Source organism: Malurus melanocephalus, unplaced genomic scaffold (genome assembly GCF_030028575.1).
Source record: "Malurus melanocephalus ecotype Western Australia unplaced genomic scaffold, MMel_1.1 scaffold_14, whole genome shotgun sequence".
NCBI classification, from domain to species: Eukaryota; Metazoa; Chordata; class Aves; order Passeriformes; family Maluridae; genus Malurus; species Malurus melanocephalus.
Genome location: NW_026623246.1, coordinates 2019025 through 2032833, shown reverse-complemented (window position 1 = coordinate 2032833; position 13809 = coordinate 2019025). Strand labels below are relative to the sequence as shown.

General features: G+C 37.3%; 1 protein-coding gene across 1 annotated transcript in view; it reads right to left on the bottom strand.

Moving 5' to 3' along the window:
- Window positions 1-13809, bottom strand: part of MALRD1 (MAM and LDL receptor class A domain containing 1) — a 211258-nt gene that overhangs the window by 158001 nt on the left and 39448 nt on the right. Inside the window, 4 exon segments of the mRNA XM_057384351.1 lie at window positions 198-442; window positions 850-862; window positions 1401-1556; window positions 11338-11376. Of these exon segments, the coding sequence (XP_057240334.1) occupies window positions 198-442; window positions 850-862; window positions 1401-1556; window positions 11338-11376 (453 nt within the window).

The window sequence follows — 13809 nt, the reverse complement described above, 5'->3', positions numbered from 1 at the left end:
AGGAGATTGCATTCCATTTACCCTCAGATGTAACTCATCATACRCATTTAAGTTTAAAATGATCCTTCTGTTTCATCACTAATTATATTCAGTGGAATCATGACTGGCTGTAGCAATTCTGTGCTCTTTCCATTCRGGGATGAATTGGCAAATCATTTTTTCCGTGGTGTAAGTAAACTATTGTGGAGAGTACTTACTACAGCTGTCTTGGTCCAATCCATCCCTGCCATCATCCACAAGATCACAGACCAATGAATTGTCAACGCAAACTTTTGTSTCTCTGCACCAGGAGTGATTTGGACCTTCACAACTTCATGCTGGAGGTGGGAGAGCACAGTTTTCAAATCTAATGTCATCAGTTGCTGAGATGCCCCGATAAAAACCCAGGCTGATCTTATCAACTGGCAATTGGAAAGCAACTGACTGTCCATAATTGTAATACCTAAAATGACAAAAATAARAATATTAACTGGGCAAATGATGAAAACAGACCGCATCAGTTATAATGACCAGTATCTTTTCTTTTCCTTCTCTGTGAAATGTAGGAAGCCCACAGTGCCTGTAACTCAATCTGTTTTCAGAATGACTTTAGGGTGGGCTGCTCTGTCAGTCTAGGCCTCATTTCAAGAATTGAAGATGCTGAGTGAAAAAGCATTCTTCATTAAATTTAAACCCATAACTGAAGAGACACAKTTGCTTTCCTATTATGCAACAAACACTGCTCACTCAGATGCATAATGTCTTTTCATAAATTTAATTCAGTACATGACTGTAAAGTTTCAAGAAGGAAAAACAGAACACTGACTGAATACATAAGTACGCCTTCTGTCTATGTTAGTTCTTGCTAACCTGCCACCTTTTACTGCATTTAAAACCATTAAATACTTATTTGGCAATTGTACAATAAAACTGGGAGTGAAAGGAGATGTACAACCAAGAATTTGCAATGTCCARCTTCAAGTCATGAATCTTGGATAAAAAGACAGTTCCACTTCCTATGGCAGGTGTATTTTACATTACTGAGACAAACTGCACATAAAAACATCAAATTTGGACCAAACCTATATTTAAACAGTAGCCCTAATTTGGCCTCAGTAAACAAATTATCAGTTATAATTTTTTCTGTCTATCTTTGACAAGTTTGCACAAAGACTGAGACAAGACAATTGCTGAAATTTTTTGTTTGGGTTTGATTCTTGATTTTTGGTTGTGGGTTTTTGGGGTTGTCATTTTCCATGTATATAAAAAAAGAAGTGGAAGTAAGAACCAAAGGTTTTTAGATAATTCATGGCTTCCAATTAAAACCTGGTTAAAGAGCAGAGAGCAGGTTTATCTATTCCACTTCTCTGTTTCTAGGCCTGTATTTATTCAGGCCTATTTATTCAGGCCTATATATTAACCTATATCAGGTTTATTGTAGGTGTGATCCCACAGAGTAGCTTGCTTCTGAAATGCAGGTGGAAGAGCACTGCTGGAACTTCTTACCCACTCAAATCCATCTGCATTTACAGTTTCAATCCAGCCACAGCTCTCTCTCTCAAAGTCACATACAGCAGCTGGCAAAAAGAAGAGGTATTTTAATTAATTTAATTACATGACATTACTAAACAAGCGTTGCAGTATGAAAAGTAAATAAAACATTTTTAATATGTCACCAGTATTCCAGAATTAAGTCTAGGAAAGGRGCATGGAGAGGCAGAGAGTGGCTTCATTCCAAACATAAGGCATTTGCTCAGTAACAGCTGAGTAAAAGAGCAGTCACAGAGGAGCAGCCAAGCCATGGCCATGTGAAACAGCCCCTGCTCTCTTGGGGAGCTTCAGCCAAAGCACTCAAAGCAGGCGAGGAGGTGCTGAAAACAGACCTCACTCTCCTCCTGGTACACCGCAAGAACATCGGGCACACAAAGCAGAAACAAACATTTTGCGAGATCTTTATTTGTTGTTGGAGGCAGAAATYAAATCCCTTTTTTCCTAAATGTCAGCAAGTATGCTAATGATAACAAAACCCTTCCTCTGTGAATAATTGGAATAAAGTTAAATATCAGGCATAGACACTATGATACTGGTAATCCCTGAAACACATGAAGTGAAAAATATCTGAAAAGCATATTCAGCTGCATTCTTCAATTGAAAGAGCAGTGATATTTTACAAAATACGTACATTATAAATAAARAAAAAAAAAAAGGAGAGGAAGGGTGTCATTTATGAATGAACGTAAATCGACTAACATTGATTATGTTATAATGAAGAAACAGAATCATGACATGGTCAGGGATGGAAGGGATCTTAAAGATCATCCAGTTCCAACACCCTGCCATGGTCAGGGACAGCTCCCACTAGACCAAGSTGCTCAGAGCCCATCCAGCCTGGCCTTGAACACTTCCAGGGATGGAGCATCCACAGATTCCCTGGACAACCTGTCCAGTGACTCACCACTCCTACAGTAAAGAATTTCCTCTTTACATCAGTTCTTCTTCTTCTGCATTTTATAAAAAAATCTTCATTAAATCACAGATTTATATTTATTATTCCTGCAAATATAACGGGTTTTTAATGGAAAACATTAAGAGAATTACTTAAAGATTTTAAACAATAATTTACTAACCATACACATAGAATAAATACATCAAATATTCAGGTATGACTGTCAGAATTCTGTCATTATTTTATAACTCTTATCACAGCTTTCAGTGGCCATATTATACTATGGTCACAGTATGGTATGTAGAATATGCACATATGAGGATCATTTGAAGTCTCCTGAGGAATAAGATAACATCAGTGTTTATTTATGGAAAATATGGGAGATTTTTAAATTGCTGTGTTTGATTTTGGTTTTTTTTTTATTTTCCTCTTGAGAAACTATGTTACACTGTTATACATWATATTTTAGGAAAAATGAAAAATTACTAATGAGGCCTGTTAATAATATTGATATGTCTTCTAAAAAGACAAACTTTTGTGAATTATTAAGCAAAGCACTTAAAATTCCACAGTGAGCTTAAAAAAAAACCATTCTGCAAATATGGAAGAACAAATCACGTTTAAGAGAGCAAAGAAAATATCAGTTTGCTCTACATATGGTGTATGTGGGTCAGAAATGCCAATGATAAAATGATGCAAATCAAATGTGACTAAAAAACAGAAGGAAGAAATTTTTTGACAGAATGTTTTGATAGAATAAAATGAAGATAAAATATATCTGCAAATAGTCAAGGACCTAGGCATGAGAGAAATGACTGAAAATCCCCTGAGAGAATAAAATGAGAATGGAATATGGGCAGCTATTTTTGATCTGCTTTTTACTCGATAGAAGAAACCATCCCATATTCCCAGGAGAACTGCAWCAAAGACTATGACAGACCTTGGACACAGATGGTTACACCAAATGAGGCAAATAAACAAGATAAAACTGTTAAGTCTGAGCCCAGACTTCTTGCATCTGTAACTTGTAACACAGACAAAACACAAAAGAAAGGATGCACCAGACCATTTAGCTTAAGCATGGATGAGTACWCTGAGATAAAATAACCCTGAAACCTTCAACTAAATGTCAAACCAGCTATTCAACACCTAGGGAAAATACAAGAATAGAGCAAGCTAGTAGASCCCGGGTGAAATGCACTTGGATCTTGATGCTTGATAACACTTCAATTATCCAATTGTCTTCTCCCATAACTTCTTTGACTGGCACTTCCATTTCAGACAGATTGTTCAGAAAAGAAGGCTCTTGCTTGGGTACTTTTGTACTTTCTCTCACAATGAACTCTCACAAACTAATCTGTCTTCTCTCCTGAGACTTTCGCTTTTTCTTTTCACCTATTCTTTTTTTTTTTTTCCCTCACATGCTCTCTTTCTACTCTCACCATCATGTGAGCCAATAGAATCTGCCAAGCTGTCTTCTCCTCATGTGTTTGATGAATTTATTGCTACTGTTTCTTAAACTTGTTTTGCAATCCTTACCGTGTTTTTACATTTAACCTACCAAAATTTGTCATCTTTTATATATTTTTCATTTAGAAAATACTTCAACCATTTGATGCTTTTTGAATTCTTATGGTATCCATGCCACCTGTATGGACACATTGTTCTTTGCTGCCCCTTTTAGCATCTTTTTTAAGTCTCCCTCAGCAATCAAGAAGGAATCAGTAATACTGTGAGCACGGAATTTGAGAGTGGTTGGCTTTGTTGATGCTTTTGAGAAAGCTGCCTTTAAATCTTCAGCAAATTCAGTTTTCTGTGAGCTGACTTTTTATCACAAAACTATAGATTTCTTTCTAATTTTGGGTTCTCATGCAAARTGTTTTGTTCTTTTCTGTTTAGAGRARCTTTATTCAAARACCTCACAAATYAGATGAGCAGSTTCYCTGTTAGCTGAGTGATGCCTAACAGGAATTGAATTAACAGTATTTTAAAACAGTATTTTTAAAACAAATATTTAAGATATTAGCATTTGTTCAAGAATGGAAGTTCATAAATCTCTACAACTCCCAAAATCTCTCCCTCCTTGTCTTTCAGCACATGTAAGTTTATACAGAATGCACCATAAAAAAAAAAAAAATCCAGGTGAAGAGATGTCATCATTGTTACTGGCCTATAATATTTTCTTTTACTTAAAAGCTGTTTTTAAAGGCTCTGATATGCCAATAAACTTTCAACTATTTTTTTGATCAGTAATTTTAAGACAAATTGTTAGATTGCAGAAATAAAAACTGTCATCAAATCTAGCAACCAGTTCAACTCTGGACAGGGTTATCCTAAAAAACTATTTTAACCCTCTTTATAATATAAACACACTGAAAATATTACATCTGCATTCCTATTTTTATGTTTTCTATCCCAGCTACTATTTACAAATATCATTATATATACTCAGTCAAATAATAATGTACTTGGGTAGTTGTATTGGACTAGTGTCTACAGTGACAAACTGAATAGAGACCAATTAAAAATTACTGCAAAAGTTCATCAACGAGAAACAACTGGAGTGAACAAAGACAAAAGGCAAGTCACTACTTGAAGATGAAACAAGTTTGATCTTTACAAAATCAAAGGCAGAGTTCCCCCTTCCCTCACTTTCCATCTCCAAATATTATCTGCTACAATGCTGAAAAAAACTAACCACCCCCCTCAAAAAAAAACCAACAAAAACAAACCACCAAAACCATCAAAAACAAAAAAATCCACACATAAACATAAAGGTTTAGAACAAATAGATATGGTAGTCTTCTCTATAAATGGCTGCAGGCAAAAAGCATTCCAGAACATTTTCTTTTTCTAAATACTGTTGGGAAATCCATCTCAATAGCCATGACATTGCAACAGAACTGTTTGTGATTTCAGTTGTGTGGGCTTTTTAGTATTAAACAGACATGACTTTTACATAAAAGTGTGTATCACTTATGAAATGAGAAACAGCTCTGTATGTCGGGAAGAAAAAATGCGCAGAGTAAAAAGATTTTGTTATGAATAAATCWAGTGATTTCACTGTGCACCTACATTTTTAACAACTGCACAACCTGTCTCCTAAYTTAGCTGTAGGACTTGCAAAGATTGAGATTTTTACAGAAGGGAAATTAAATTCTAAAAAACTGAAGGGGGAGTTCCAGTTTTTACTGAACTATACAAAATTATGACCTAATGGTCACTATTCAGGCCATCTTGTTATTCACCCAGTATTCTCTGCCACTGAAGCTCATGCAATATTTGTTGTCATGGTTCATACTTTGCTGGAAACAAACTAGGAGCAACTATGCAATAATATATACATTTTGCMAAAAAAAAAAAAAAACAAAAGCTACATAGAGGTTTGCTGAAACAAAGTAGACAAATTAGACTTATGGCTTCTGGGTTCTGTAGAAATTCTGAAAGTATGTGTGGTCCCTGTCAGAAAAGTGCTCTTGCTCTTTCCTCAATGCTCTTTTCCACACTCTGTTTCCTGCTTCACCAAATACACAACTGCTTTTCTGTGACCCTTTATCTCAGTCCTMGTATCACTGGAAAACTGGAAATCCTCACTCTTTTACCACATTTCTCCAAGCTGCTCGCTGCCCTAGGTCCTCTCATGTAGTCTCTGTTCTCTGTCACTTAACGGCCATATTTTATTCTGACCCTTTCCAGAACATCGCCACTCCACATCCATATTCTTCATTCCCATTCTCTCCTTGTTTTTTCTCTCTCTTTCCTCACATTTAATCTTCCATTGTTGCTATCTCTCCTGATGCACATCACAGGCACTTTGAGCAGCTGGTCTGAGTCCATCCCCCGGAGCAGCCCAGGTCCCTCCTGCCCTGGTTTCCTCCAGCCCTGTGGTTCCTTCTCTCCTGCACCAGCAAGCTCAGGCAATGCAGCCTTTGCAGCCATTTCTTGCCCACTGTCAAAGGCGTTCTCCTTTCTCCGAAGATGGGATTTTAGTCCTGTCCTTTCCCCATTTAACTTCCATGAACTGATTCTTATGCCATTATCTATGCACTTCCAGTATTAAGTACCTTCTTCAATTTACAAGCTGACAAWCTTTTCACTCCTTAAACTAAAGCTCATCTTTCTGCTCTGCTTCTTGTCTCTGCTCTCACCTTTAAATATTACTGATTTGTCTGGCTGGAATGGAGTAGCAAGCATATGAGACAGACATTTTGGTATGCAAGATTTGACTCTAAAAATGAGATTTAGGAAGAGTTACTGTATAATTACTGCAGAAGTTTTATGCTTTGCCAAGATTAATAATGGAAATATGGGGAATTTTTCTTATAATAGTGAGGAGATTTTTATTATTTATGTGAAGGTAGCCATCAGAAACCAAATAATATATATTATTAAAGAGTTAAAGCCACAAAAGTAGTTTTTAAGAACCAACACATGCATCCTTCTCTTCACTTGCCTTCTAACTCAAATTAAGGTACTTAAAACTCTGTACAAACATATAGATTATACYCAGTTTATGAATTACTTAATTTAAGGCTAGCCTTAGCATGCTTGTGCTGCCCTAAATTGTATACTATAGAAATAATAACTATTAAATGCATCTTTCATTTAGACATAAATACAAAACAATACCATGTGTACATGTGTGCTGGTTTGGGCTGGGATGTTGTCAATTTTCTTCATGGTGTAGGGCTGCCTTTCGGATTTGTGCTGGAAACAGTGTTGATTATTATAGCATGTTTTAATTATCACTGAGCAGTGCTAATATCGAGCCAATGCCTGTCCTGCTCCTCACACTGTCTCACCAGTGAGGAGATTGGAAATGCACAAAAAGTTCGAAAGAGACACAGCCAGGACAGCTGACCCCAAATGAGCAAAGGGATATTTTATCCATATGATGTCATGCTCAGCAATAAATAGTGGGGGGAGTTCTGAGGGATGGTGTTGATCTTCCCAAGTYACTGTAATGTGTAATGGGGCCCTGTTCTCCTGGGATGGCTGAACACCTGCCTGCCCATAGGGAGRGGTMAATGAATTCCATGTTTTGCTTTGCTTGCGAGCATGGCTTTGGTTTCCCCTGTTAAACTGTTTTTATCTCAACCCACRAATTTTCTCACTTTTACCCATCTGATTCTCTCCCCCATGCTACCAGGGGAGTGAATGAGCAGTTATGTGGGGCAAAGCTGCCAGCTGGAGCTCAACCATGGCAGCTCCTTTTGGCACATGGAGTTTTAAGGATTTGAGATAATGAGAAGTTTGATTGGAATGTGTTGGATCAAATTTATAGCCCTCATTGATTTTTAGCCATTAATTGGCGCCCTCCTGTGCTTGCCATAGGGTCTTCTTTCCTGACTCTATTAGAGCCTAGTGCTCGTTGGTGGCAGCATTTTGCTTTCCCTGCTTGCTGCCCTGCTTTTCATCTTACTCTACTGTGCCTGGGAGTGTTTTGATAACACAGGAGATGTCCCTGCTGGCAGGTGGCCAGGTCATTGCTGCTGCTGAACTGCAAGGAACAGGCTGGAACTCCAGTGTGGGCTCCGGTCAAAGGGGCTGTGACCTGTGGGTGAGGCCACATGAGATCAGGACACCCTGGAGTGGCTGAGGCTGACAAAAAGCCCATGCCAGAGCAGGTACATCTTCAAACACCTGTGGCCATGGTTATGTCTCTGCTGCAACAGGTGTAACTCGGAAGGGTAAGTTCCAGCTGGAGAAAGTACACCTCAAATTATCTGTGGCTGTGGGTAAGTCAGTGCTGCAACAGGTATACCTGTTGTGTGCATGAGGAGTACCTCAAAGCATGGATAAACCTCTGGAAATATGCTATCTTTTATATAAATGTAAATTATTTCATATTTGTTTTATATAGAAACCCACATAATTATACCATCATCCCCACCATAAGTAGACAGAGAAAAAAAAAAAAAAAGCCAGACACAAAAGACAGAGCATAACGGGGAAATTAGCAAAGGTCAGACGGAATATCAGGAATACATTTGTGTTACAAGATTGCTTTCCAACCTGATCTTATTCTTACTCCACCAACATAAATCTTATGGTGCAAAAGTGAACATTTAGACTCCACCAAAGGCATAGGCTGTAGACCATAGAACCCCTGCTGCACATTCATCTTCCAGAGCACAAGCACACAATGTGACAGATATGTTAGGTCACYGCTGTAAATCTGCAGTTTGAAAAAGACTGTCGCTTTTCTCTTCTGCTTTAATGCATGGAAGTCAAGTCTAAAAGCTTTATGGCCACAGTAAATTCTTCATCTGTAGAAGAAAAGTTGTGATGTAATAGTCAGGGGGAGCAACACTCAAGAAAGRAAACATTCTGGCAATCCCAGAAGTGGTAATCTTCAACTGAATTCTTCAAGGCCTGACAGAGAAAAAAGGCACTCATTTGAGCAGAAGTGAAAATTGAGACATGTCTCAAGGATTGATATTGAGAGTCAAGAAAATGGTATGGAGACCTTGCTTCTTCAGTGGACTTAGTGCACTCAAGCATCTAACTAAATCACCTTGCTGGAATTTGAGATTATAATATTTAAATGAAACGTATTTTGAAAGACATTTTAARCCCATGTAATATCATTGCCTGGTTCTCCTACAAAGACGAAAAACATTAACAARGTTAAGGTGCATASAATCAATAKTAGACGGAACACCATGGAAAAAAARTTTAATATTGATGAAAGGAACAATGTAGGTGGAAAAGGTGAACAAAAATGTGTGCTTAGCCATGTAGAGAAATTAGGAAAAGTGTCTGGGAAATATTAAATGCTTGCATTCAAGTGCAAGAATGCCCAAAGAAAATATAGAAAGCAATGGTGTGCTGCATAAGCATGAAGATGATGAATTACAATTTGAAAAGAATCGTAAGAGCTATTCTACTGCTGTAGACTGCCAGACTAATGTGCTGAAAGACAAGTTTATTGCTTGGAAACAGTCAACTTGCCAAACTGCTTGCAGGCCCTTTGTGTACCTACATTCTTCTTGCCACATTACAAGCTGTAGCGCTAGCGCACCCTGAGCCAGCTCAGCAGCAACAGAGATTTATTACTCAGCAATATACTTAGAGCAAGGATCACCATAAATATAATGGTTCCAAAGTTTAACCTTTAGCATGGCGTTGGTAATGTATTGTCTTTACAAACGAGACTTGGGTGTAATAAAAGTTTCTTCAGTCATATAATAGGAGGGAAGAGAAAGAGAAAATCAGTTGCCATATAGGCAACTTGTAATTAAGGCTAGTCTAGGACTGGTTAAACACCTAGCTGGACATTTGTCTTCACCTAAAGGTATAATAGTGAAATGGAAACACAAGCTGAATAGTTAAAAAGAAATATAAATGGTCACAAAATCCAGCAGATCTTAATTTTCTTGATTAAAAGCCACCAGTTCAGTTATCCCAGTGCAGTTAAAGTGGCATGCAGTTAAATCTACTTAGAATGTTTTTAATTAAGATATTGATTTGGAAGTCTTATTATTTTCTCAGAGAATACACACTACCTGAATTAAAAAAGGGTAATGAGAGAACAATCCTGACTATCATAACCCAATGCTGCCTAAGGTGTGTGAGCATAAATAAAATAGAAAACACATAAATAAATTAAAAAAAATGATGGAGTGTTATAAGAGTTTTTATATGAGTAACATGGGCAGGGAGGGAATAATTAAAAGTTAAAACTCTTCTCAGTAGTGAAATGGAAAGAAGTAACAGGCACTTGTTTGRCTGTGAGAGTGATCAAACCCTGGAACAGYGTGTCCTGACTGGCTGGGTACTCTYCATCCTCACAGATATTCAGCACCYRAYTCTKTCRGGCTCTGGACATTCTGCTCTGGTGGCTCTGCTTTGAGCACGGTGGGTTTGGCTGCTCAGTGATCTTCAGATATCCCTTCCAACCTCAACTGTGCTACAGGATCAGAATTTTCTTTATTCTGATCCACAAGAGGAAAGTTATTTTGCTCAGTGAACATTTAATAGTTTTGTTTTTTTCTGATTTCTGTTATCTAATAAAACAAAATTCAGTTTTATAGCTCAAAGTTCTGTATATTTTGGATACCAATCTATCTAAACACTTAAAACCCTCATTACTAATGCTCTAGCTAAGAAAAATTCAATACTAAAATAGTGAAGAAATTGTATTAATACTAACAGAAGCTGTAATTATTTATTTTACCTGCTAATAGTCAAATGGATTTTTGTTTATCTGARCTACAACTCTCAAATCTCCAAATAAAAACCATAAAAAATATGCAKTGAATTTGGATTATATTAGCATCTCTGAAGAACTTTATGCTTTTTGATGCATAACATGGCACAAAAAGTAATTTGAGGATCTTGTACAATATTTCTGTCATTTGTGTGAGAAATGCACACAATCATGCTGTGTCTTTAAAAATCAAGCTTGCATTAAATATTGCTTATAGCAACTTGTTTTGAAAATGCATCACAAGTTCTACAGCAAAGCTGATAGTTCAAAGCAAGACTCATTTTCAAAAGTGCAAAGTATAGCTGTGATTTTTTTTTGTTCAAAGCAAGAAAATGAATGAATCAAAAATACTTTTGAAGCTACATATTAGAGACCCTGAAACTTTTCCAAGCTCCCTGCTGACTGTGCAGAGGAGAGGGACTCTGAGATGCATCACTCCCTCTACTTTCCCATGTGTTTGTTTCCATGCAGAGAAAGCCCAGGCATGAGGCCCTGACAGGAATCACAGCCCATCCAAAGTTAGAAAATGTTAACTCAGCTTAAATCATATCTGGTACCTGGGACAGCTGTGGCATCCTCACATCAGAAGTAAATATATAAAACACACGTTTTGAATCCAAGTCTGTGACCAATGTATTAGAATTTTGAAATAAAATACTATATTTTAAGTGGCAGCTTCTATTAAATAATTAATCAAAACCTTTTTTYCCTGGTTTTAATGCTGAGAGGGAARTGGTTGCTACAGAAAATAAAAGGGGGRAAATYGCAGAACAGAATCAAAGGAAAGTAACTATTTCTCAAGMGCTTTTACTTTTAATTAAATTGCAAGATTTATGAAGTCATGAAAGCATTGCAAATAGGACAAAGAAACAGTCACAGGAGCTTAACAACACAGATTTTTAAGTTTTCTCTTACGGCGTTTGGTTTCATCACAGTTATTTGGGCAGTCAGGCTTAAAATCACAAAATTTGTCAGATGAAATACATTGTCCATTCCCAAATGGAAAAAATCCCAATGGCAGTAAAAAGATTAAGCATTAGCATCTGTAGATTGTTTCCCCTTAAAAGTCAGAAAAGGATATGTAAGTAAAAACACACATACACAAAATTATAAGRAATGCTTTTTATCTCCTTTCAATATAGCAACATGCTCAGCATGAGGAAGAGAACACCATCCATGCAGTGTGCTAAATTATACCACAGCTGATAATAAACAAAGCTGACCTCAATGTCTGATGCTCTCACTCTCCACAACGTTCAAACCTCTATGTGAAAAGTTATCAAATACACTGAGTGTTACAGAGCTTGGCTCCTGTTCAGAGGGCAGAGGTTGGGTCCCTGCTCTTTCCCTCAGAGCCAGGAGCAGGATTTTCACCAAACCTTTGTGCTGTAGCTGTGCTCTCTCAGTGCTCAGGTCACAGTGAAAGCTGCAAGAAGCCAAAGCTGGGTGCKGCACCATTACTAGCTTTCACCTCACCCTACACATTAGAAAACACCCCAARTTTCAAACAGTGGGGGAAAAAAAAGCCAGGATCTACTGGTTTTTCTTCAGTAGATTTCTGTGAATTTGGATTTCCTCCCATGGAAAGTGGGAGGAATTATGTGCAGCTATTCTTCTGTGTTTAACTTCACATTTTTAAATACTTGTCATTTTATCTACACAGCGATCTTTTTTAAAATCACTCCCTTCTAAAAACACTGCCTTTGTTATTAATGGGTAAATGAGGGAGTTGTAGGGAAAATAATTAAAACAAATTAATGTTTCTCTAAATATTTCAACCTGACTGTATACAGGGAGCAGAGACACCTTAAAACAGAGTGCYGAAGTTTTCTATTATGCCTGTAATTTTTTGGGTATCAAATTCAGATACCTGATGACTATAACTCATCAACATTACCCCTGACTGCATATGTGCCCATGCCACTTTTGAAAAGCAACTGTTAGCATCAAGAGGACCAAAAGCAGGAGTCTGACAGAAAGTTACATTTTTTGTATCTCCATCCATTGGCACGCCAAGACTACAGAGTGTGACTACAAGGACAAGTTTGGTGGGCATTATATGTTAGATATTTAGCAGTAATGATGGGGGAAGCCTCTTTTCCTAAAATTAAAGCAGTAGAATTTGCATTTTAGTGAAGTTAGCAATGTGGTACAGTAAATGTAGGGATTGATCACAAATTGGAGTACCTGCACTGTCAGTCTCACCTCTGTGCTGGGAAGATCAGGGAGCAGACCCTCCTGTAAGTTATGCTAAGGCACATGGAGGACAGGGAGGTGATTCGAGACCGCCAGCATGACTTCGACTAGGGCAAGCTGCCTGACCAACCCAGTGGCCTTCCATGATGGAGTGACTGCATCTGTGAAGGGATACATGTTGAAGAGCAGTATCATGTCTGAAGACAAAACCATATTTTAAAGTAAAGCTTATTTTTACAATTTACTACTAGCTTCAATGTGTCATCTGATGCAGACTGAACGATATGACTTCCCTGAACTCTTTTTATCTTAGCAAGCACTTGGAAACTTATCAAACATTATTTTTCTTCACAATTGCTGAATATATGACAGTTTCATAGGCATGCTAATCTCAGAAGTGCAATCATTGAGGTGCTTATATGAAAGAAACCTTATGATCTTTTATTTCCACAATCAACATAAATGAATATAATCTGAAGACAGATTTTTAAAATAACCTATTCATCTCCTGAAACAAGCAGATTGCCCAATATGTGGGAGGAAAAAACAATGACTGTAGGTGGATGAGGCTGTTTTTGAGGCAGAAAAGATCAGAAAACAGGGAGAATCACAGTTCACTCCCCTGTAATACAGAGCAAGTCTGATACATTTATTTTTTTAATTTTTAAATAATATCCAGACAAAGATTCAGCTGAGAGCTGAGGGGAAGAAATCAGATTTTCACAGACTAATYTTTTTCTTTCCCCCTGAGTCCTTCCTGCTTCTCCACATAGTGAAAGACTAAAATTTCTTCARCTGCAGTATCTTTACTTCCCTGCAAAAGCCTTGATCTGGATTATACTGGAATCTTCATGAAGGTAAAACAAGAGATGGATCAGTCATTTAGAAATATTCCTGTTAAAACACAGCTACTTTTTAATATCTTCTGGCTTTGTGTCTGGTAGACTAAGTCTCTCAGAGTTTATTATTACCACCA